This window comes from Ambystoma mexicanum, chromosome 9, assembly GCF_040938575.1.
Source record: "Ambystoma mexicanum isolate Mex_15411 chromosome 9, UKY_AmexF1_1, whole genome shotgun sequence".
Classification (NCBI taxonomy): domain Eukaryota; kingdom Metazoa; phylum Chordata; class Amphibia; order Caudata; family Ambystomatidae; genus Ambystoma; species Ambystoma mexicanum.
Genome location: NC_090931.1, coordinates 746284637 through 746311606, shown reverse-complemented (window position 1 = coordinate 746311606; position 26970 = coordinate 746284637). Strand labels below are relative to the sequence as shown.

Below are 26970 nucleotides of genomic sequence, written 5' to 3'. Positions count from 1 at the left end.
CAAAATCATGAACAGGAAGCAAGCACAGATCACAACAGGGCTCCTCAAATGGGGTCCCTTTTTTAGAGACAGCATCATTTTTGACAATCTGCAGCTGGATGGAGGTGGGCAGGCCAGCATAGAGGCATTTCAATTATTAGGGCATATTTTAGCTATTGTACTGGCAACCACAGCCACTATGATTGTTCAATTACATTTTAAACAGGATCTATGCAGGAGACACAATCTTCCCTTTCCTGACAGTAGAATTGGGATTTTTTGCCCTTTCCAACTTTTCCCTGAAAAGAGGATCCCCGCATAACCTAATGTTTTCCGTATCCCTATCCCAATCCGCTCGCAAACCCCTACACCTTTCCCTGACCACCTGTATACATTTTCCATTTCAATATGCTAATGTTAACAAATTGTGTTTGAGGTCACATGCTCTCTTAAAATGGAATACGTTAACATAATCTTGGGGTAATGACAGCAACCATTTAAACAGCTGAGTATGTGTTTAGCATAAGGAAAAGAACACGGACTATGAAATCAGGAAAAAACACATTGCTGTACAATGTAAAACATTTCTAAATATGTACTTATTTTAGAAAACGCAATCAAACAATACATGTTTCTAGGATATATACATTGAGCCAAATTTAGAATATTAAACAAAGAATGCACAATTCAAATACATATGTGTATTGTATGGTTTAATGTAAAACAAGTGCAATACATTAGTGTTTACAAAATAACAATTCCACTGGATTTGTGATGTTATTCTTGTGAAGGCCCTGCCGTCCTCCTTAAGCTGTGAAAGCTTGAATATTTGGTCACGTCAGATTTAGAGAAGTATATGACAGTCTCCGGATGCTCTAGATTTAAATGTATTTACAGTACTAAGAAGTTTACATTCTGATACTGTCGAACTTGTAGCTCTACAAACACCAATATTAAATTCAGAATAAAACATGTTTTGTGCAAGAAAAGAGTCTAAATAATGGCAGGAGAAACATCTAACCTTGTTTATTTTCCCAAAGACTATGCACACTACAACAAACAAGCACACGAACACACAAAGTGTAGCTCTAAACTGCACTGCCTACAATAATGTTCCTTAGGTAGTGATACAATATAGTACAAAACAACCAACTATTAAAAAAAACTTTAATAGTATTACAAAATGGTGTTTCTTCAATAAGGCTTTCATCCACAAATCAAGACTGACAGAGGTTTACAGTGATACAAGACTACAGTGTATACAATTAATCTCACATTTAGACAACATTTGAAACGTGACACACATAACTATAGTATATACAACAATATTACAGGACTGGCAGCCTGCATGCGGACAAACATCGGATGCACAATGGAACCAAAAGCCTGCCCATTTCAAATGTCTCAAAAATTAAAGAAAATTAAATTAAGAAGTGGGGTAGAGAGATTTTTACAAGCATTACATCTAACCAAATGGGATCAAAGTTTCTTGTATGAAAGGAACTGTGCATAATAGGCATCACTTTTGATGTCCTGCTTGGAAAGTTACGCACTTCCTTTTGTTCTAACATGATGATGCAACAACTGGTTGGGTGCACACCGACATCAAACAAAACTGCACATACCCAACGCACAAACCTGTGCAACATTTTGCAGCACAAAAGGTAATTGTTATTACCTGTATTTACATTTTTAACAGTAAACAAACATCAAATTAATTAATGAAACATACTTTCTACGGTTGGTAAACACATTTTTAACACAAAGCAGTGCAAAACACCTTACATTTTCCAAAGTGAACATTTAGACAACATATCTGCAATGTGAAAGACATACAAAATATGCATTATTGAAAACAAAAGAAACTCTCTGGGTAAAATGGTTTCACTATTTTGCACATCTTCGTAGTTTTACATCGGACCACATTTCTGTCATGCTGTGAAGTTTGCAGCTGCTTTTCCATTCAATGGTAATAGTTTTTTGTAATAAGCCATGTTTTAGGCTGTTCCTTCAAAACTTTTAACCTATGTATTCCTTGAAATTTGCTATATTATACAAATCATTGCACTTTGCCTTCTACATTATATTCCAACTAATGCATGCAGGTCAAGAAGGTTCAACTCTTATTTGGTTGTGCTACTTCTTATGGCTCTCCTAAATGTGTGTTGAAATTGAATGTGATCATCCACTCCTATTCTTCAATGCCAAATAAATTACATGGCAAATATGAAAATGGAACCACATCCGAAGCACAAAAGACAATTGCGACTATCTTACCAAATGGTACCCATGTACCTTTCTATGGAGGAATTTAACTCTGCAATCAACACAGGCAAATGGTCCATCTATGCAATGTCTCACGGCTTAAACCGCAATTTCCAACACCAATAGAAGGCTAGAATACAACATTGTATTATCTGCAGTAGAGCAGCAGGATTTGGGAGCCTTTTATGCATTCAGTTTAGTTAAAAGGAAGGCATACGCTATTAAAATAGTGTGTAGATCGATAGAGATGAAAATCTGAAGCTATTCAAAATTTGCAAAGAAGTGAAAGTTCAGAAATATCCTTATCTGATTTGGCAGCAGAACATCTGACTTTTGAAATGGCCTCTTCAGAAACACTAAAACATTTCAGATTTCTAAATTTGTGTATATTGGCCCAAGATGCAAACAGTATACCTAAAATAAATAGCTAACCCATATTTAAAACTTCACAACTTAAAGCCAAGGGTTTGAATGCAGAAGGCAGTCAAACCCAGTAGTTATATGCTGCAGTCTAAAGATTCTGATTTGCTGAGACAAGGTCAATAACGATCCCTATGAGGTAATATGCATTACTTCCTGTCTGGATGCATTTTGGGTTTTAACACCAACTGAAACCACTGAAGCATACTCATGTGCACATTTCTATTCATCATAAATGTTATGTTTCGGAATCAGGAATGCAAGATGTTGCAGAAACAAATGTTGGATGGTCATGGAATTATTTAAATATTAACATTATTGCTATAATTCCAAAGAAACGTTAAGGTACTGCATAGAATGGCATTACATTCCTCTGCACTAACAATCCAAGGAATGGTAGTAAGACAGTGGTCAACCTGTATCCCTGAACGTTTGTTGGACCAGATAAATGTTACCATGTTTACGTTGCTCTTTTTCGGACCAATATACCTTGAAGCCTGTATGCCACTGAGATTCAATGTATTTAATATGTATAATAATAGTCAATAAAATGACAGCAGGACAGCTGCCTTATACTGGAGGCAGAGGGACTTTGTTTACCAAAATACTCAATACGTTTGTAGCCTATACTCCAGAAATAACACCAAAGAGGCTATGAATGGGAGCAACACCTCTAAAAGACAGACACATGTCCCTTCTTCTTGCAAGATCAGAGAACCTGAGAGATCATTGATGCATCTTTTAGTAACTCCATGAAACAATGATGGCAATCCACACCAGTGCTGGTCTTGTTCCAAGACAGTAGCAATGGCTCAACATATTTCAGTGTGATTAGATGTCTAAATTTTAATCAGAAAAAAACTACAATTGCAAAGCCCAAAAGATGCATTGGTTAATCATTTTTCCCCTACCACGCACCACGTCACATATGAATGCACGTGTCCATCCTTCCTTCAAAAGCATATTTAAATTTGGCAGCATTTGGGAAATCTTTGTGCATTGTGATTGTCCCCACAGCAAGAATTTAAAGAGCAGTCGCAAAAAAATTCCCGCTCAAAGTAACATTGTTATTATCAAAAGGGTGATCAAGGTATACAGTGGATAAAGAAAGGGATACATAGATAGTAAAAACAGTCATTTTCTTCCAAATCAATATGCCATCGGTTTCATCCATTGTAATCCTCCTCCCTTATACGCACAGTTTATGTCACTATTGTACGAGGTCAACATGTTTTAGTAAAATGTATCCACATTCAACATCTGTATGCTAAAGAAAAGAAAAGCATGTATGCTGACGTTCCATTTCACAACTAAATTTGATGCCAGATTACAGGATCGAATTCTGTCAAGAGAAAGAAATTTGAACACACAATCTCGGTGAGGGGGGTGGTGGGGGAATAGGTCAGGGGCAACGTGTTTGTCTTGGAAGCAAGACGACGCAGCGCAACACAGGTTTGAACCCTGATTGCGCGCTTAGAAACCAATCTCTGGTATTAAGCGTGTTATAAAAGAACAATTATAATTATAATAACTAAACCTTGTGATTCAATAGAGGATGCTTCTAAAGCTTAATATGGCTCATGATCATGCATCTTGGTATATTAAGGGCATAGGCAAATGCTATTTTATTAGCGAGAGTTGATGCAGCAACTGTTTTTTTCCCTCTACCCGCCCATCTTTTTTAGTTTTGTAATAATACTTTTAAAATATAGGATATTTCAAATGCCTCTATACTCTTTTGCAGTGGCGGGTAACCCACATACAGAAAAAGTGGAGGATTGTCATACTGAGAAATATAAAGTATAGGAAAAAGTATTAATTAATGGTTGTGCGTAGCACTCTGAGGTAAAACAACAAGAAATCTGATGTAGGCTAATCTATAAAAAGGGAAACCAAATTAGGCAGTGAAACTGGACACCCGGCAGGGAAGAAACCCTACAGATAAGGGGTTTATCAGTCACTTTTACTCCCTAAAAATAGGCAAACACTCCCACAAAATAAAAATAGAGTAAAAATACTCCCAACAAAACTATAGGAAAGAGGTAAGTAGGACCATGTGCCTCTGCTTTACCCCCACACAGCTCCATGTATATGCTTGTACTAGTAGCATACATAGTGCCACAGGAAGAATGTACTATTATTACTGCCTCATCCATAGAGGTAAACATGTATCTTTTAATGTGCATGAATTAATAACTAGGTGCAAAAAAAAAAAATTCTGTTTTCCAGTTAAAACAATTTTACTTACTTAAAAAATACTCCTATTGGGAATTGGACTTACTTTTTTACTCCCATAAAAATAATTTTACTCTGTAGCACTGCACAGAAGTGAGGGATATTTTATTCAGTTTTTCCTGAAAGAGGCTGATATTTCGGATGCAAAATATTGTTGCGTGGTTAAAGTTTTATTTCTTATGACACCCATAAAGAGCATGTAACTTTACCTTATGTGTTAACATGATTTTGGAAAGTGCACTGTAAAAACTGCGGGAGCTGTAGCTAGCCTGGATTAAATTAGGAACAGGAATGATCCTACAGTGATACATTCATTTTCAATGATCTATTGTAAAGGCAAAATTCGAACTGCATTCTCCCTGAAGTTGAATAGTATATCTGTGTGGATGTAGCATGTTCAGATTCTTCATCCCAGTTTCCTGACATTATGTACAATTAAGAGACCAGAAAAAAGTTAAAATATACATACAATGCCGTTTCAAGTGTGGGAGCAGATGCTTTTTAAATTGTGTTTGCATGTGAAGACGTTTAAACATAATGTGCACTGGTCTACATTCTCTCCACATTCTATTGCAAAATAGGGTATTAACTTTGCCAACTTAAATTCATCTTTCACTCAGTCCAAAAGGACCTTTAGCTTAAAATCATGACATTAGTATCTACCCTTACACATTAAAATTAGACAGAGACATTTCAAGTAAAATGAACTGTATTCACATCTGTTCAACAACTGAATACATGTTCCAACAGCTAGTTTTCTATAAGTTACACAAAATAATGATACATTCTTAAATAAGGCGCTCGCAATATTAATTTGTGAGCCTTCCCGGGTTATTAAAATAAAGATGTTTCATCAATGCGAAGCCATCTGTATCACTGTTCATCCAGTTTGTCTTATTTCAGGTGACTACTATGATAGTCACAAGGCTTTGGCTATAAACTCAGTTTCAATGGAACGAGGCAACGCTGGTCATTAAGGCTTGCAAGGTTCGTGGTGAAGTTCGGTGGCTGCGCCCAATGGCATAGATCACATGACAGAGCAAGAGCGAGCGAGCAGCCAGGGCTAGCTTCCATCTTCAGGTTCTGTCTTTATGATTTTTTTTTCAGGTATGTTGAAGGCTGACTGTGGGTAATCCTTTAAAATCCCAAGACATTCTGGAGTAAGAAAAAAAAGGCAATTAAAAGGCTTGAGGTATTTCATTTTTTACAAAATTTCAAAGCATAGAATCATTTCAGGTATTTGACTAGAAACGACAAAGGGTATGTGTCTACGCCGTGGGCGCAAATCAGACTGTGCAATCTTTTACAGGAGGTCATTATCCCAAGCGATAATGACCCCTCCCTGTGTGTAAAAGTCTTTTAGCACATAGAGGTAGTAGCAATACATGTTTTGGTGCTGAAGTCAAAAATATTTTAATAGTGGGTAAAATAAATAAATAAACTGAGTTAGTAAGTAAATGTGGAACTTTGTAGTATTTAAATAACATGGTTTTCGTAAGTTAGGCATTTTGATTGTGAAACTGAAATCTTGCCTGGACATTTCTTTGTTGTTTCCCTGTCTGCTTTTGAATGCAGAAGGCAGTCAAACCCAGTAGTTATATGCTGCAGTCTAAAGATTCTGATTTGCTGAGACAAGGTCAATAACGATCCCTATGAGGTAATATGCATTACTTCCTGTCTGGCTGCATTTTGGGTTTTAACACCAACTGAAACCACTGAAGCATACTCATGTGCACATTTCTATTCATCATAAATGTTATGTTTCGGAATCAGGAACGCCCAACACTGTCTACATTTACCATTTCAATGGTATGCATGGCAATTATCCTTCTCAAAATAAGAATGAGGTATCACTAAACAGCTCTCACCTGAGGATTGAGAGTTTGCATCAGTGCTGGCAAAAATCATTGTCAGCTCACTGCATAACTGCTTTCCTAAGTGGTGCTCCCCATCTGATGTAATGTGCTGTGGCTGCCTATTGTGGTGACTTGTCATCCGAAGATTCAATGGCCTCTCCCCTGAAACAACAATTCACTTAAGTACTGATAGTAAAATGATAGCAATGCCAGTGATCAAGCTCAGGTGACATAGCTACCTGTTGTGCTTAAAACAATTATGCAGAAACAGAAAGAAACACAAAGCAATCAGTATGTTTGATTAAACTGGTAAAAGCCATCCGTAATTTTGCACTCATTAAATAGGCCTTAAGTGTGTACTACATCTTGCAAGACTGTCTATAGAAAGTATAGACAACCGGAGTACTCCTTTGGTAAAGACCTTGACCTAAAAGATAAATCATTTTGGAACAGAACATCTGCACACAATTGTTTAGAGGGATGATCATTTTTTTAGCAGATGCTACAATCGATTCTAATTCCTCCACCAAACTGAAGTTTTCTGCTATGAATTTTGCCCAGTAAAACATGCTTTAAGTTACTTACCTGTAACAATTGTTCTCCAACATGGATTCACATGCTCATGAATATTCGCCGTTGTCAGGGAAACATTGGTAAAAGAAAATACAGTTTCACTTTCACTTTAAAACTGTATTTCTCCTCTAAACCAATCCTCTGCCCCCATCCAATGACAGTCGTCTACCTAAGTCCTGCCTCTGGCAGCCATCTTCAGATTGGTAAGCACATAAAGTGGCAGTATGACCGAGTAGAGCCACGAGGGGCCTGTGGGAGGGTTCACATGTGAATCAGTGGCAAACCTGGTGGAATCGATCTTGGAGCTCCTGGCCTTCTCTTGGACCCCTAAGGATGGGGCGTCCTCAAAGGACTTCGACCTCCTCCCAGAGGGAGACCGCTCCTCGGACCGACCAGTCCTGGGTGAGGCATGACCCTGCTCGGAGAACGGGTCAGAGGCCTTGTGCGACTTGAGCCATGCTGCCAGCCTTCTATAACTGTCTTTCTTGGTTTTCTTCGAGAAGCCCAGGCATATCCCGCACCCATCCTCATTGTGGTCCGGGTGCAGGCAGTACAGGCACTTCTGATGTTTGTCCTCCATGAACGTTCCTTAGCCTGCATTGGGTGCAGGGCCTGAAAAGGGTCCTTCCCTCCTTTTTCTCCTCCGTCATGGTCGGAGGCCGTGAAGTAGGCTCAAGATGGCCTTCCAGAAACTTCGACGAACAACCGCCCTTGAGGGGTATGCAACTTCAATGACAACGGATCCCCGTTGCCGGCCGATGAAGATAGAAGCACACGGGCTCCGATGGAACAAAATATAGAACGTTTTCACCAACATTTTTGGGAAAAAGTACAATAAAGCTCGGCGAGCAACTTGAGGCCTCCCAACACTGAAGCGTGCAGTGAAAATCTGAAGATGGCTGCTAGAGGTGGGGCTTAGGGAGAGGAATGACATTGGATGGGGCAGTATGACCCAGGGGACAGTGATTGATTTAGAGGAGTTTTAAAGTGAAAGTGAATCCATGCCAGATCCCCATGCTGGAGAATTTTGGAAATTCTTTTTGAGACAAGAATATCAACCTAGCCCCAAGGAAGATGAATAAAGCATGCAGCGGCTCTCTGATGCTAACTCCAACTATCCACATGCCTCTTTCCATGCTAGCCACTTCCACCTGCAATCCCCAATTTTTAACTCAAAGTAGGCCATTGGTATGATAGGATGGACATAGCGTCTCAGAGGTGGTCAACTTCAAGAATGAGAAATCCATGTTGGGTTGGAGGGTGGATGGGAAACAGAGGTGGAGAAGGAGGAAGAAGCAGCAGACACAGTGAGATTGTTGACCAGAACTCACCTGGAGGTGATTAGAGCAGCATGTGGGAGTATACAGAACCCTGCAACCCTACAGGAAAAGTAAGTAGCCTGATCATGCTTCGCACCAGTTGATGTCTAATGTGAAGTGGGGCAGTGCCCAATAGCAGTGCCCGAAGGAATGGCAGTTAGCCTTCCCTTACTATATCAGAGAAAGGCATGGATGCAGTGCAGTAGTGTTGGGAAGGGGACACGATCTACCCGCACCCCCAAGCACTTCACAATAAGCCGAAGGACGCCACATGTACTGTAAGAGACCAGGGGGTGTCCTTAAAGGCCTCTGCATGATTACATTATTGCATGCTTCATAGATGTAGTGCACATGCGAGAATAGCAGCCATCTTAGAGCAGTCATCCTGTGTACAAAGCTTAAATGCAGCGCGGCAGTCAGCACCCCAGGCCTATGCTGCAAACATGTGCAAAGGAATAGGTTGTATCCCAGACACTGATTAGAATGGCCAGAGCTACACAGATCCATAAACCCTTCCTTGTCCTAAAATGTTGCCAACCTTCACGCCCTGGGAAGAATGTGCCCTGCAAGGCCATGGGAGGGGGACTGAGTGTCTGAACAATATCAAATGAGAAGGAGGGCACAGGCCTCCAAACCCCACCAGTTCTAAGTTATGGCATCCAAATGCCCTAGTTTTACGACCCCTGAATTCCAAGGAACCAGCCAACCCCAGACCACTGATCATAAACCTGTTACACTCCCAATCAATCAAAAAGAAGGGTTTTCCTGCCTTCATTTCTAGGTCATGTGATTTGTGCTGAGAGGTGCCGGGAGGGATGAAATTGTACCCCAGAACGAGGGTGGAAGACCTTGGAGAGGTGCCAACCTTGGCTTTCCCCCGGGCTCCTGTCTACTTGTACCAAATGCAAATATAGAGAAGTGTTGTTTACTTTTCAAAATAATTGCCTTTTACTCGGCTTACGACTGATAACGAATGCAGCATCCCCCACGTGGAAGAAGACTGACAGACGGGGCTGAGACCAATAGCCTGACATCCCCTATGGAGCAGGTGACCTATGTGTAGGGTCGCACCAACCAGCCTGGTGGGTTTCTACTGCATATAAGGATGTCACTGATGATGCTGTGTACCTTTATAATGTGCTGCACATGCAGATTTTGCCAGAACGTTCTGCTGCAGCAGAGTTCTTTGTTGGCGCTTTTTCCTTTGGTATGGAAATAAACCTTGTTATCCTTGCAAGATGAGTATTGGGCCTTTTCCCCTCGTGGGTTGTATTATTTCTGGTGTGAGCGTCTAGGGGATTTCCTACAGTAGACCAAAACACAAACATGGGCTCCACACACCCTTTTGTCACAACAACAGCTTTCTTGGTGAACCAGATCAGACAACCATAGAGACAATGGGTGTTTATGTGTAGAAAAATAACAATGAAAAGCAAACGCCCAAAACCTAAAGAATCCCTCACAATTCAGGTTACATATAATGTAGCTCCAAAACTATTAACTTTAAATGGTGATCTTCCAGCGTTTTATTGTTCAATAAAAAATCCCATTAAAATCCATAATACACGATGGATATTGGAGTACCACCAATAATAGTTAGAAAGAGGGTTGAACCTTCCAAATGATGGTTCCCACATGAGAGATATTGGAAAATACCAAGAAAGATCTAATGCGTTAGCTGAAGGGAAGCATAGAGATAAGAGCAAAGACAGAAGAGAAACATTAGATTAAAAGTAATTGGGTGAGCAGGGACCAGAAATCACAGACGCAGACAGCAAGAAGAAAAGGAAGGTGTCAAAGAGGTAGAGTAGGATCATTGCGAAACAATTACTAGCATTAAAAATAAAGTGCTACATCAAGGTCAAATTCCATAGCAGGATGGCATTTTCCATATATCAGACTCTTCTCAAAAGTGTTCCTTTCACCAGGTCCCTCCCAGACTAAGGCTTAAGCCCTCAAACACTTATAACATTGGGGGGTTGATTGTGAATCCTGCACTTTCCTGGCTTTGACTGTCTGCAAAGATGTCTTTTCCAAGTCATCTTCTTGGCTTTTCTTGACTCTGGAGAGATCCCTCCTCCATGTCTTAAGGACAATGATTGCTACCAACCCTAGGGCTTTACCAAAGCTCTAGGAAGCCAATAGCTGCCTGCAGGCTCAGTGGTTTCACTCTCCACATTTCCTGTGCTAGGGGCCTGTCTGATTCCCCACAACCCATACTCGTCTTTCACTTAGTTCTCTTTAGGCACAAGGCCGTTTCTAACCGTCTATCTTCTCTCTCTGCAGTGGCGTCTTTCGTCTCCTTTACACCTCTAAGCGCATAGCCGGATGCTCTCTGCTGCATCCATCCACTTACATCCCTTTGATGTACAACATTTCCCCTCCTCCACCTCCTTTTGTTATTTATCTCCTACATCTTCCTCCTGATAACATATCACCTCCTCAGTCAATTTATTTGTCTCTTTCTCCACCTCTTCTTTAGACTTTACACCACTCACTTCTTTTCTCAACTCCTCCTTGTACTTTATTCCCTCCTCCACCTCTAAATTAACCTCCTATCCATCTTTAGCAATCACCTCCCCTTTCTCTTCCCTCCAGACGAACCCTCCCCAGCCTCCAACCTCCCACTCCTTTATCTTCTTTCCTGCACCCCACATCCGCCTGTATGTGCCTGTAAAATGTTATTAAGTGACTATACTAAGTGTGAAATCCTATGAAAAAGAAAACAAAATTTGACTTTCTTAAAAACAAGTTTGCTGAGGCTAGTCTCTTTCTTTATTTACAATCCGGTATTCAAAGCCTGCAGTTTGCAAGCGTGCCACTGCTATTTCCAGTGCATGGTTTATGAAACATTGTTAGTCTTCTCCTCAGAGTTTTGTTTAGAGACACGTAAGTAGCCATGGATGGAAGGATTTAGTGGGCAAGGGCGGAAACTCCATGTGTTGTCAGCGCCATTAAACCCATGACTGGTAAGGCGGTGGATTGGGAGCTCAGTTCACTATCCAGGCCAGGGTGGGTGATGTAACAGTATGCAGTCTTGTCTGTGGCATGGTGTTGGGCCTTGTCAGTAGAGGGGGATGATGTTGGGGATATGTTAACTGACAGTTTGGTTAACTGGGGGCATGACTCAGGACTTTGAATCATGCCTGAGAGCAATTGCAGGTGTCCCTGTGAAAGACTGGTGCCAACCTAGATTTTGTGAAACTGATGTGCTGATGTTAGTGTTTGTTCAACTCAAAAAAGGAAGGTCATTCGTGCCATTGATTCTTTTATGTTCAGGTTAGGCTAGCCTTGATGCAGGATTAGGTATTGGCTGCCCTCTACACATGGGTGGATATTCTGCTTCTTGCAAGACCCTAGACCTGACCCAAATGTACGCAGAGGCCAAGCCTTCTCAAAGACTGTCTGACATTTTGGATTCCCAAACTGCATGCCTGCGGAAGAGGACCTGTGTGCAGGTGGTAAACACCAAACACTAAACCACTCCTTCTGAATTGAAGCGAAACTGTGTTAGTCAGCAGTTCTCTGTGCACCGCTATTTGCACAACCAAGACGTTGCTCTCCCTCCCTCTCCTTGTCCAATGCTGCAGCACTCCCTGCATGTCTCACTATTCTTAACCAATACAGGGAGAGCTGGTCTGTTTTAAAAATGGGATGCATCTCCTGGGGGGTCTGGAGATTGATGGGGTGTCATATCTGGCCACCCTCTCTGCAAAAGCGGGTTTGCTTAAAAGGGACAAAGACCCAGGGTGGATTCATGTGATGAACAGCTGCCTCAAGCTTTTGGCATGTTGGGATGTGCCAGAGGATCATCCACATGCCAGCTCGCACCCAGCATCACACAGCAGATGGCAGCAGGTAGCCATCTTGTATACCCTACCATCTACCTTCAAGACAGTCAAGTGACTTCCTCAAAAAGGTTTGAAGCAAAAGAAGCAATAAAGAAAGAAAGCAGCTGGGGCAGATGAGGACAAATAGGCTTATCAGGGTTGCAAAGACAAATAGTTCAACAGAAAGGGCATGAGATGTAATGTGCAGTGGAAGAGCAGAACACACCCAACCACCACCAAATCTTGCACATGCAAAAGAAAAAATGTACTTAATGTACTGAATTTTAATTGGGCGACTGATGAAAGGGCTACTGTTCTTCAGGAGTACAGGGATGACTAATGGCTAAACCGCCTACTCAGCTCCACACTATCACCAAACCAGCTGTGATCCCAATCATAAAGGTGGAACAGACACAGCCCGACAGGTATCCCTCCTTCTCCGCTTTTGGTAGCGCAGGTCAAGGCCAGGATATACAATTTCTTTGTGAGCAGTGACAGCTACAACACAAACAACAATAGTGCAGTGGCACCAAAATGAAAGAATGTGCAACCAAGATTCCAGAAAAATAAGAATTTTGAATTCACACTAAAAGACTGACTCCATGTAAAGGAAACACTGAAAAATGTAGACGGAGTGTTAAGGGCACATGGGGCTGATAGGCGGGAGTATTCAAGCAAAACGATTTCAGCAGAAATTCTAATGTTTAATGATATATGTCTTTAAAATGCAAAAAGGGAGTCTTAAAAGTAGTGGTGTACCAAATTTCAGCTTTGAGTGAGTTTTTGGCAGAAATTCTGCCAAAATCCAGCTATTCGGCCTAATGCCTAAAGCCTAGTAGAGTACGAAGCCGAAAGACTGCAGAAGTCAAATAAGGTCTTGATGTGGCAAAGGTTTGAAATAAACCATAGGCCAATATAAAATAAAAATAAAAATGAAGGTCTTTCTTTATTGGCTGCAGCAGCCTGCCCCAACCCAGAGGCTGCAAGGTAAGGGCACCATCCCCTATTGAAAGGGGTCATCTGAGTTTGGCCTGGGGGCCGCTGTTGTGAACCGTTGAGGACAAGGCCCTGCATCCCCCCCCCAATTGTTGCTGGGGGAGTTGCTGGACTTTGTCCTGGCGGCCCATCACCTGTTTTTTTTAAAGCATCAGCAGAGGCGGCCAGGGCAAGACTGCGACCCCTGTTGCTTTCGGGAAGCGGGGAGGTCGCTGGCCCTTGCCCTGGTGCCCCCCAGCCATTTAAAAAATAATGCATCAGTTGGGGCTGTCAGGGCAAGACCCGGTGACCCCCATAATTGTTGCTGGGGGAGGGGCAGCCAGGTGCCCCCCCTACCCCCAAGTCATATTTTAAAAAGTAGCAGTGTGGGCCACCAGGGCAAGACCTGGAAACCCCTGCAATTGTTGAAGGAAGGGGTGGGGGTTGGCGTCACTGGGCCTTGCCTTGGTGAGCCCACCCGGGTGAGTTAAAAAAAAAAAAAGCAACAGCGTGGCCCGACCAGTGCACGAAGCAGCGACCACTGCAATTGTTGCAGTGAACGGAATGGGGTTTGACCGGCCCACCAGAGCGAGACCCAGCGACCCCCGCAGTTGTTGGTCACTGGGCCTAGCCCTGGTAACCCCCAGGTAGTTTAAAAAATAAATAAATGCACCAGCGAGGGCTGGCAGGGCAAGACCAGGCGACCCCCACAGTTGTTGCTGGGGGTGTCGCTGGTACTCATGGTGGCTGCCCCCGGCTTATTTAAAAAATAAAATGCAGCATCAGGGGCAGCTGAGGAAAGGCCGGGTGACCCCTGTTGCACAGTGTTTTAAAAAACAAAACAAAACAATATGGGGAGTTACCAGTTTCCGCCCTTGCCCACTAAACCCTTCCATCCACGGCTAATCACATAACATTATCTAAAAAATGATACAAAGGCAACAGTAGGTGGTAGGAAAGAAATATCAAGAGGTGACTGGGTAAAGAGACCAGGAGATGGGAAGTGGTGGGGTTGAAAAAGCAGGAGGCAGTTTGGCTAAGACACAAGGAGGGAGCTAGGAAAAGACTGCAGAGGTGCTAGCAGGAAGACACCCAGCAGAAGATGGGAACCAAACAAGGAAACACAGGGTTGGCAAGGTACGAGCTAGAGAGAGCAGTAAGGAAAGAGTGCACACTAAGCATAAGGTAAGGTGTAGGAGTGAGACCTCGATCCCAAGGTGGGTGGCCAAGATGGATAGATGTTAAAGACAATTAAAGTTGCTTATACTAGAAGTACATAGGCATAAAAACATTATTTGAAAAGACATAGAATATGCAAAATGTTTTGTTTTTTAGAGAAGCATATAGAAGGTTAAGTTAGCAGTAGGCTTTGCTAGGTGCATTTAGAGGGTACGATAGATAATTCATATCTGAGCATTTTAAATAATCATGAAAGTATTCTGTGTATGAATCGTGCCTTTTGATAAAACAAAACCTTACTGGAAAAATAAGCAAAAGCATCCGGTTTCGGTTTCAGTACATTTTGACCTTTGGCTCAACTGATAGATGAGACACATTAACAATATGAAAAAGCAGTACAAAAAATCTCTTGATCAGAGATTACGCAAGGAGTCATTTTCTTTGCCTAATTAGACCCACTCATCTCACTGAAATGGCACTTGTACCCTTCTAAATCACCCCTGAATCCTATCAGTGTCAAGTTGCTTGCTGACTGGCATACCTTGTCCATCTGAATTATCTGATGTCTGGCCACTGGGGCTGTGCTCTTCAGAGTTTTGGACGTAGATCCCTGTGGAATGTCGTCTTTCGGGGTACTGGAGCCTCTCATATACGGAGGGGTTCCGTAAACACTCCATTTGCTTTGACATGAGCTTCTCAAGCTGCACCTATGACAAACGAAAAATGCATAGTGATTATGTGAGAACAAGAGCATAAACAAGCATGCATGAAGGGGCAAAGTGAATGTAGATCCTTCTCAAATTGTAATGTTTGCTGTAAAATATGTAATGTCCTCAGATATTAATAATAACTTGATGGAATGTTTTTAGTGACTACAGTACAAGAAATATTCATGAATTGATGCAGAACCAGGACAAATCTATATCCCTTTTGTCTTAAATCGCAACCACAATAACATTAAGATAAAAACAGCTTCCAGCCCAATTAACCTTCACAGCACAACCATTCAAAATCATTACCATAAAGGAAAATAAATCCATTGTCACATCCCCTTTGGGAGGAAAATTTAATTATCCAAATTGCTATATTCTTAATACTTTTGAACCTGCATTTCTTTACTTGTATGTGAAGTAAATAAAGGTTATAGGATATTTAAACAGTGAAACTGGGTGTAGTTCCAGAAACCAACCCAAACGAGCGGGACAACAGTGAAATAATCTAGAGAGTGCATAGGCAGGACTAGTCCTGGAGAGATTTAACAGTCTACAATATGTACCCCCGATAGATAATTGGGAACATGATGTTAATACTCAGACAGAGGATATAAAGGAGTCAAGAGATTATTTATTTTCAGACCAAGGAGGCACCAACACAAGGGATCAAGTTTCACTCTTGTATTTGATGTTCTGTGAAGTGCCACAGGCTGCATCTAAGTCACTATTGTATGTGTTCTTTCCCCAATGACAAAACGTAGTTATGGGTAACTCCCATAACTGCAGGTGGCTAAGTAAGTTAGAATTGGCATATCTTTGGTTGCCCACGTAGGTGGATGAGTGGAGGATGGTGGGAGCGTTCGAGGAACGGGAGGGCATGGAGAGGTATTTGGTAGGTGGAATTTGTCAAGTTTGGGACGTTAATGGAGAAATCCCAGAGAGGGTAGTAAGCGGAGGAACATGGATCCCATATTAAAATTACGAAAATAAATACTATAGCATCGCATATTCTGTCACACGATATCTTTAATTGTAAAACTAGAATGCTTTTTTTTCTCACTACTGTACCCAACTCAAACAGCCACAAGCACGGGACTATCCTAAACTGTCAGCCCTCTCTGCAATGCAAGGCATATTTTCAGGGAAAATGTGCATCATAAATGGTGAGGAGAACAAGGGCGCATCTGTAGTTCAGGAGTCTGGCATTTTGCTCCAATAAAGAAGTCTATGAAAATCATTGGTGCTGAAGATTTCGATATATTTTGAAGCTCTTCATTGTATTCATTTAAGTACAGGGTGTCATTTTGAACACAACTTAGTAGATAGAGGTAGTCCTAGGACAAGGTATCTTTACATAAGAACATTGTTCTATTGAATGACGTATGCCTGGTGGTGAATGGCGCCGAGCACTTGCTATTGTAACTCATTGTAGTACTTTGAACAATGTCAGGATTTCCATTGGGAAGTTCCAGATGGCCCAGGATCAATTTCATAAGAACCTAGCGACCAAGCCCCTGTTGCTGGGATAGAATCCCATCTTCACCCAATCATGTAGAAGCAGGTCGGGACTCACAGCCAAGGCCAACAAGTCTGAAGGCCAGGCACAAATTCACCAATAAGTATTCGCAAGACTCATGTGGCATAGGGGAACATCCTGGAGTGTACCACAATCTTGGGGATATGGGGGGAGAGATAAATCAAATAGGCACAACTAGGCTATATGAGAAACAGTCTCCATATCTCTATGGAGAAAGGAACCCTGTGCATACAAGAAGCAAACTCAGCACACTTGCAGTCTCAAAGATAGTCCAGCATATTAACAATGTTGCAGCCCCACCTTTTAAAGTGGATTGAGACCACCAAAATATTGTTGGGGTGCCAAGGTCACCTAGCTTAGTACCTCACTCGAGTTTTATTAGAAGCATCAGATGAAATACCTCAAGTGTGACGTTATGATAATGTGTCCATGTCCCCAGATTTTGTCTTGGGTGTATAGCTCAGGGGCAACGTGCTTGCCTTGGAAGGAAGCCCACACTGAGCACCACAGGTTCGATCCCTGGGTCCGCGCTTAGAAACCTCTGGGTATTAAGCGCATTATAAATAACCTATCATATCATATAAAAAAATAACCTAAATAACCTATCATATCATTGCCACAGGGAAGAAGCACGATCGTTCTTTATTAAGTGTTTCCTGCTTGTTGCTTGATAATATATGGTGCAGTGTGTTGTCAGTAGGAACTAGGAGCTTATCCCGAGGGAAGGGAGAAAGGGAGGAGAGCCATGAAAACTAGGAACATTAATTTTCACTGCAGAACATTTATGAGCTGAAATCCTGTGGAGATCACAGCTGTGGACACTCACAATGTGGTCATGAGAGGAAAAAACTCTTTAGACACACATCTAAACCCTTAAATACGAGCCACAGGATAGAATCGTAATTGGCCAGCAGAAACGTATGAGGTAAGGCTGAGGCATGGAGAGGATGCATGGTTATATTTAATAAAAGAGATAGGACAAAGAAATAATAAACTCAATGTGTAATACTAAGATACTTATTTTTTCAATTATGAACTTTATTCTCTTGTATGATAAATTTACATATTTTTGTATTTTTCGTACTTTATCTATTTTTTCAAGATAGGAGTACACATCTTCGAGTTAGGAATACGTGTAGGGTCTTAGTATTAAACATTGAGTTTATTATTTCTTTGTCCTATCTCTTTTATTAAATATATCTTTATACCCCCTATAGGTAGAGATAGTGAATGTTAGGGGTGAATTGTGTTTCTCCCTTTATTGAGTCACGAGGATGCGTGGTTGGCACGATTTTGTGACACAGTTTCAAACCCTGCCACGAGGAGTTCCCTTATTATGGAAACAGGAAAGGGCAGTTGCACTAACAGAATCTTTGAGGGCCTGACTCAAGATTACATCAAGAATTAAATTTGACAGAAACTCAGGGCACTAGATACAATACTTAATTAGAAGTATGGTAAGAAAGGTAGAAATAAGTGGTATTTTAAACACCTATATATATTTATTTTTTTTAAATACCCCAAAAGTTCCAGTAAGATAGCTAGGGTATGGGGTATATAAAATGTCTTGTATTGGTAAATATGGGTGCTTTATCGTTCCATTATACCCATGCCATAAATATCTTGCGATAGCACACCCGAGCCTGCCCCTGGGTGGTAGCAGTGTGTGGTATTAATCAACATAAGTAATTAAGCCCTTATGGGTTTAAGAGTTTACAGCAACCAGCATTCCACATACTGTATCTCTTCCTTCCATAGAGCAACTTCATAAATTAAACCCACTTGTGCATTTTTGTGTAACAATGTTACTTTAGAAAGTTGTACTCCTGGAGCTTTCTTGTGTTTCTCACAGTGATGTATCCCATTACGAGTTTGCACAGAGGCACGCGGCTTGTGCTACTGTTCAAGGGAACACAATTTAATGATTTTGGTATAAAGACAATAATACAATAAAAACAACATTTTGGCAAATTGCATGCACTTACTTTGATTGTGAGGTAAACACTTTTTGAATGGGGAGCTTGGACTCTTAAGGTGGCCAATGAAATAAACCATTTACCGCCTCTGACTTTTTTATTACTAAAAATGTTTCACCCTAGAATGCAAGCTCCTGTGGGAGTTGTTTTGCAGATTTTCTGTTCCAGAACCAGCATGCATGCATATCGTGTACATTCCACTTATTCCAGGCTGCCCGCTAATTGAAGACCGGCGCAGTACTAGTAGTTGCAAGCTTGCAGTACTAATTCCTAGTTATGGATGTCCTGCCATTTTCAGTCTCTTACCTGATAATTATGCGCTGCGAGATCCTCCCCTTTCGCCTTGGCCAGCGCCAGCTGTTCTCTCAATGCCTCGAGCTTCTGTTGAAAGGTCTGCAGCGCCTCTTGATAATCCAAGTAGCCATCCTGGTGGAAAAAGAATACACCCATCAGTACCCTGTATGCAAAGCTGAACATCTACGGGTAGTTCTGCATATCAAAACACCTGGGATTCCACATGCATGCATCTTTGTATGCAACTTATAAAGCGCAAAGCTAGCTGAGAAGCAACGGATGATGTACTCAAAGGGTGCACCCAAAGGGTAACAGGTTGGGATGCAGGTGTAGCATGGTTATTAAAATACATCTAATTAGATCTCTCTTTGTCAGCTATTCCTCATGTCCAGATCGGCTCTTTCCAGTTTTCAGATAAATCCTAAAATGAGTTGCGATAAGACCTCTTTGTGTTTGTTCCACCTTTGTTTGCCGCTACTCATTTGTGACATAATAAAAATAAAATGAGGATACCTGTTGCCAAACACTTTTAGAAAAATAAAGCCATGATAAACTTTCTTTTAAAGAAAGAGAACACTTTCCATGTGTATGCTTCTTAAAAAGATGAACTCTTCGTTTGCGTGGTCTGTCTTGTTCTCTGTGTTAACAAGGAAACATGTTTTTCATAGTGTGCTTGTAGAGGTGGAACGAGGCAATGCAATTTGGAGTAGCTTTCAGCACCACAGTGACGTTTATCTGTAGTGTAATGGAAGAATTGGGGACCAAAACAATCGTATATAACATTTTGAGTGCCTATAGTCCCTGCTATCGAAGAAAACAAGCTATTCCCAATAATCCTTGCTTTCTAGTTAAAGGTTTGGACAAGCATAGCGGAAAGGTTGTCTTGTGAAAAGACCAACATATTATCAACATATAGGGCCACCTACAAAGAGCATTTATGTAACACCCTTATTACCGCATAAGTGCATTATAATAACGATTTCGATGAGAAAAATGAAAAACGGAGCCAACCTAGCAGAACTCAAACATGTTGGAACACAGGTTAGGTAGAGCTCCGCAGCAGATGCATTACCCACTGAGCAACCTTAACTTACTGGCTTACGAATATCATTGAGTTGACAAGTGGGAAATGATGTTTTGCCACCTGCGGGGTCACAGCAATGGGGTAGAATTGGTGTAGTGCATGATCGACAGTTCTGGTGGTGCTAAAGGGGGCTCCTTTGAATGTGCAGGCCACAGCCGGAGAGACAGGGGGAACCAGGCATGGCCACAGGAGTACCACCATGAAGGAATCCAGCCCCATGATGAAAGGATACCTGCAATGCCTGCTTCTTCCCACCACCTCTGCCCCTTTCAGGCTGCACCGTCTGCGGTATGCAACTTGCCAGACATCTACAACAATGATCCAATTTCCCTCTATTTGGAGCTTTAGCACCACTCAGATGGCAACGTTAATGGGGGACTATGAGCCAAAACTATATAGCTTCAGTAGGAGCCAAAACCAGTGGTGCCACTAAAGTGGTACCTGTGAGCGAGCAAAATCTAAGTTGCCTTACTAGATAAAGTCGCCAATGATGCGGTTGCTCATTACGTGGCCCAGAGGGGAAATTGACACAAAAACGCAACAGAAAACACAAAAGATGAATTTAATGATCTGCTTTTTCAGGCTCAAGGAGGACCAAATTGACTGCGGAAGGAACACACGATAGCCTGTACAGATTTTAAACATTTACATTCAGCATTTAGTACCAATTTATAGAGAGGCTCGTGTTCTAGGAGCACGTACCTCAAATGCATGAGGCCATTCATTCACGTTATGCAGGTTCATATTCAATCATTTGTATGGCAGAGAGGAGGGGCAGAACGCAACTGGCATTTACGCCGCCCCCCCACACCCGGCGGTGCGCACCATACAAATGCTCCAGCATCTGTGCCGGCATAGATTTTCGTCTAGCACAAATGCTGGAGATCTCTATGGGGGCCTGCAGGCGGTCCCCATAGGGATCCATAGTACAAGCACATTGCCATGTGAGCATGGCAGGCAGCGTGTACAATTAAACCCTCTCCATCATGCTCGCATTTAGGGAAGGGTTTAATTGTATTTGTAAACTCTGCCTACCATGCACGCGTGGTAAGCAGTGTTCACAAATACAATTAAAATGAAACGCTCTCTGACATGCTCACATGTCGTTGAGCGCTTATTTGTAATTGCAAACACTGATTGCCATGCGAGCATGGCAAGCAACATTCACAATCAGAAGTAAACTCTGCTCAGCATGCCAGCATGCCAGGCAGCATTTACTCACTGTGCACTTTGGAGTGCAAATGTGAAGGGTAAAAGGTGGCATACACATCCCTATAAAAGGTCGCCAGTGGCCAACATTTCTCCCAAATTTGCACTCCCAAGAAAATCAAGCACTTACCCCAAATATTCTAGGGCCGGAATATTTAATAGTAATTAACACCCATCCTAGAATATCTGAGGGAAGGCTTTTAGGTGTGACATTTTCATATAGAACCAGATAAACTGTCTAATGTATCGTTGCATGTCCTTCTTCAACATGGCACTCTTTAGGTCCAGGAGGGATGCAGAGTCTGATTACCAGCTTGCATTTGCACGTCTTCTACTGCCAAAAAGGACCCCAAATATCCATAATTTATAGGAGATAGTGAGCATGCGTGGGGGAATGAGATAAGAGGGAATGAGTGGACGCGTTTAGGGCAAGAAGGAAGATCCTTTGGTCAAGAATTCTATCACAGGTTGCTATCCAGTGGCTGATTGCAGTGTAGCAAACAGCAATTCAAGGAGAGATAATAAGAGTAGTGAAGCAGAGGAACATTTGTAAAGAGGTGACAACATAACTCAAAGCAGGAGATACTGTAGTGAGTGTGCCGAAATGAGCTAAGAAAACATGGCACTGATGCGTGGCCATTTTGGACATTCACTTCCATTACCGCAATGAAAGTCTACGTTTTTGTGGGCTCAGTAAGCTAACGAGAATTCTGCAATGTTTGCAAGGTCACAATGTCAAGCCAACTGTGGAGGATAGTTATTGTATTTTCTGCTGAAGGACGGGCCAAGAAGGGAGTCGGAATTTTGCAGGTGCAGTGATAAGGGGTTCTGGGAACGAAGGAGAGGGAGAGAAGCTGGGTTTTTCTACTTATAGCAGGATTTTTCCACTACTTGCTCCCAATGCTTGCTGTCTGCCCTTCGGCCGTGGGCAGTGGTAACCATGAAGGGGTGGGGATTTCCTCATGAAGAGGTGAGGTATTCCTCAGTGAAGTCAGAGAGGATTGGACCCCGGGTAATGCAGTCTCACTGAGAGGGAGGACGCTCCGCTCCAGACCCTGTTAGCACGAGTGATCTCTCTGCCTACCTGCTCTGGAACCAAGCAGTGTTGTGGTGGCCGAGATGAAGGCGTCTTCTGCAGCTATACTAACGGTGAAGCCGTTTTTCTATGTTTATGTATAATTGACTATATGTTATGTTTTAGTTATGTGTATGTATATTGAGTGTGAATAAAGGGCCTATAACGAGTCGTTTATTTTCTTCTAAACCAGTAGTCTAAGTGTGATTCATCGCCTCCCTGAGGCCAAGTACTTGCTTTTGGTCTGTGTAGGACGGTGCAGGAGTCTAAGGCCCTGGTGTGTTACCAGAAAAGCAATACAGATACGTTGACCAAGGAATGAGGCATAGACAGTGAAGCGTAAGAGGCCAGGGTTGGTGCCTTGGGGGAGTTTCAACATCATCTATGAGATACGAAAACCGACTTCTTGCAATAACGTCCCGTCTTCCTGACAAACTCTGATGACCTTGCAAACCACTTTAAAACCAAAGTCATAAAAATCCAACCAGTCATCAATTTCACACTCAAACCAACTGCAGTGGCAATCAGAATACTTAACTACTTCACCCGTAACTCAACAGAACATTTCACCACACTAGCAAAAGAAAACAACAAAGCTACAAGAACATCATTAATGAAGAAACACCTGCAAAATGCAAACTCAAGAACCATTTGCTAAAAACAGGCACAGTACCTAGGTGTTTCGAAGATGCCCACATTAAAATGCTGCTCAAGGATCCGTCAGGAAACACAGACAACCCAACCAAATACCGATCTATATCAAACATCCACTAACTGGTCAAACTGCTAGAAAAATATGAATATGGAAAAATCCTGGCACACATAGAAAACAACCATCTACCGGACCAGGCAAAAGTTGGCTTCAGGCTCTACTCTCCTCTGGCGTGACCTCAAAATGAACTCAAGACTCCAACATAATTTCCCTCTGATACTATTAGACCTTTTGGCGTTTTCTGACACAGTCAACCATTCAACCCTCATTAAAAGGATATAAGAAGCAGGGATAAACAACACTGCACTACAGTGGATACAAACTTTCCTCACAAAAAGCATGAAACCACCTTGCTACTACCATTCAGCTCAACATCGTGCACACTCGCCTGTGGAGGTCCACAAGGTTCATCCTGCTCTTCATCATTTACATCACACCACTGATGAAACAATGGGCATGGGTTCCCATGCTGTAACTATGCAGATTTTAATCAATTAATTTACGGAATTGATACCAGCAAGAAAATTGACAAAATCCTTGCCAACTGCCTATGACAAATCAACGGATCGATGAGCAACACCAGCCTTCAACTCAACATAGACAAAACTGAAGTCATAATCACACCAAACAACATCCCTATACAACCGCATATACCCTGGCCAAATAAACGAAAAAGGAATCATCCAAAGTAGTAAAAAATATAGGAAGTTTGATGGACAGTAACCTAACGCTGTAAGCTCATGTCAACACAGTAGTAAAGAAATGTGTTTCTTACTTGCATACTAAGGCGGACAATACCCTTCCTCAGAGACCACGGCCCATCATCTCCCTCATCATGCCAAGAATAGACTACACCATTAGTATCTATCTTGGAATGCCAGACTACCTGACCAAAAAACTGCAACGGATCCAGAATGCAGCAGAAAGTCTCCTCCTAATACTCAACAAGAACACATCACACCAGCGCAAAGATCACTACATTGGCTACCAGTCAAGAAGAGGATCCACTTTAAACCACTCTGTTTTGTTCACAGAGCAATTCACGTTCAAGGGCCAAAATTCCTAAAAGATGATATCTCATCAACGGGCCAAAATGAACACTGAGATTTAGCAATGACGTATGTCTTAACCCAAACAATATTTGAAAATGCATTATGGTGGTGGATCAGCCTTTTCAAACATCTCAAGGAAACTAACTCCCTACCAAGGGAATAGGCAATAGAGGAAAACCTGAGCTTCCGGAAAGCACAGAAAACGTTCCTCTGATTTGCCGACCTGATGCGCCAAATGTGTGGCCAGTGTTCGAATGAAGCACGCTGCTTACGGCAAAGCGCAAACTACGGTGTTTTAGCTCAGGGGCCATCGGTCATGTGATTCAACTTGACTGACCTACCAGCGAAAGACCCTATTGTCATGAATACTCAGCACAATGTGTTTCAATTTGAATCTACAAACAACCTACGCAAAAATGATTTAAACCACATTAGTAATATGAGAACCACCTACAACACCATTCAATGGTGAGACGGACACGTGGTCCCGTAAGCAAACAAAGGACTGACATCACCTAGCACTGGTTTGAAGCATTTCGTATCTAAATAATTTTTTCAAGCACGTCCATTAAAACCAGAGAATCCTATACTATCTGTACCAATTCAATGGAGTCCCTGGTGTAATCTATGAAACACACTAGATAATATTGCCCAGCACCTCAACTAGTGCTGCTGTCTCCCGAGGTTCAGAGCCTCGAGCCATGGTCCATATCAGTCTCAACTAGAAGGTTTCCACTACCCAGGCAACAAGCAAGGCCATACTTTCACTTCTCTGACCAAGCAAAGAGTCCGCCCTGAAGACTAACACACAGTCCAAAATGCATCGGCAAGCGTTTCTGCATGCCAATTTAGAAAAATAAAAGAGAAGAATTTAAACTAAAGGACTATGTTACTAGTGTATTACTTGCATTTATTTAATTGAATCACAATTGGATATTTATTCTAACATACAGTAATATTGACTACAATCTAGGCGTCCCCAGGTCTAGTGAATGTTTCACTAGACACTTTTTGTTTACTATGAGAACCACCTTTCTCCACACTAACCCTACTAAAACTCTCCACACTTCTGTAAACACACCACACACCAACCAACAACGCCATCCTCACACGGCAACCAGAACCATCCAAGTCACACTAACACCAAAACATCTCACCTCCTCCAATAACGCACTCAACTGCAACACAGTCAAAGCACTGACACTGCACAAGTACACAAGGCCTCCCATACAGAATCAAGCACCTGCACGCCCACCGACCCACACCACCTAAAATCAAAACCCATACAGAGTGACTGTTTTTTCAGAACTGAAACTATCAACACAACGTTAAAAGCACCTGTGCGCTTCTCCCTCTCCTCCCACTAACAAGCCCACCCATTCCTGTTTTCCTTTTCAGGCCCACCTGAGCGCGTGGAGACTATGTAAATGGCAGCAGTGTGCAGTACAAATCACATGAACATGACTCTAAACAGTGCAGGAGTCTAGCCACTTTCTTAGCTGTAGTTTAGTTTAAGACATCTATGGCTTCCAAATATGTCAAATATTCCACCTTTGCCAAGGAATTGCAGGAGTTCCTGACAATGCAAAAATGTAGGTGTTAGATCTATATTCTGCATTTTAATTGCACTGTCCCCTTCTGTGTGATGCATGCATTTCTGGTCTAGCCAACACCTCTGAAGGCAATTACCTGTGTAGCATCATGGCAACAAATGCAGGTTAGAGATAATCTAAGGTGCAGTAAAAAGGAGAGAATTGATCTATGCATGTACTAAGTATTAGGTGTGCAGTTAATATGAACTATGCAAAATGTAACCCTTGTGACAATGCCTGGAGAGAGTTTGAGCTCCACCATATGGAAGAGAACCTGAAGCCTTTTCAGATGATGCCTTGGCAAGACAAGAGCAAGAAGCCATGTCCACACAGAGAAGCACAGAGAATCTAGCCGTGCCTCTGAATAGAGCAGAGAAGGCTGCACAGCGCCACCACGTCTCCTATACCACTGGGGACCGAGAGGGGAAATAAAACACCCTCCACTCAGAGACTTACAAAAAAAAGCCCCCACAATGCAGGGTCCCACCATACGAACATTAGCCTTCTAGGCCCACCAGCCACCATGCGCTGCAACACTGTGGTACTCCCAAATAAGGGAAGAGAGCCTGCGCGACAAGCTGCAGGTCCCCTATTCATACAGGGAGATGAGACCATTCTTTCTCAAGAGACTTACCTGGAAGCCCTGCGAGAATAGACCTTGGAACACAAACATAAACATTGGCCCTTCAGGGTCCCCTTCTTTAAAATACAGAAAACCAACACTGAGAAAGTGGGTGTGGCTTAGTTCCCTCCTTATGACTTTTTGATACACACACCCCTGGGTGGGGAAATCGGAGATACATTGGCAAGGGAGTGTAATCCAATCCCAGCAGAGGGAGGGGCATTTAATCAGGGGACAGGAAGCAGAAGTATGGGTTTTTCAGGGAGGTCAGAGAAAGAGATGGAGCTGGAGGACGACCAAGAGACCAACTCAAGGTCGGCTTTTGGAGATGATGTGTGGAGCATGTGAAGTATTGGCATAGGAGTAACAGTGGTACTGCAGTTTGAGTGTGTGTGGCAGGTGTGTAGAAAAAGTGGTGTATGGAGCGACTGTGAAGCAAGTGTGTCCGATCTAAAGGAGGGTGCTTGAGTAGT

General features: G+C 42.2%; 1 protein-coding gene across 1 annotated transcript in view; it reads right to left on the bottom strand.

The window, feature by feature from the left end:
* Nucleotides 1-675: 675 nt before the first annotated feature.
* NAB1 (NGFI-A binding protein 1) overlaps nucleotides 676-26970 on the bottom strand; it is a 226022-nt gene continuing 199727 nt past the window's right edge. Inside the window, exons 5-8 of the mRNA XM_069615674.1 lie at nucleotides 19164-19283; nucleotides 15173-15338; nucleotides 6768-6917; nucleotides 676-6054 (exon numbers count right to left, since the gene is read on the bottom strand). Coding sequence (XP_069471775.1) covers nucleotides 5963-6054; nucleotides 6768-6917; nucleotides 15173-15338; nucleotides 19164-19283 — 528 coding nt within the window. The 3' untranslated portion in view covers nucleotides 676-5962. The remainder of the gene's footprint in view (nucleotides 6055-6767; nucleotides 6918-15172; nucleotides 15339-19163; nucleotides 19284-26970) is intronic.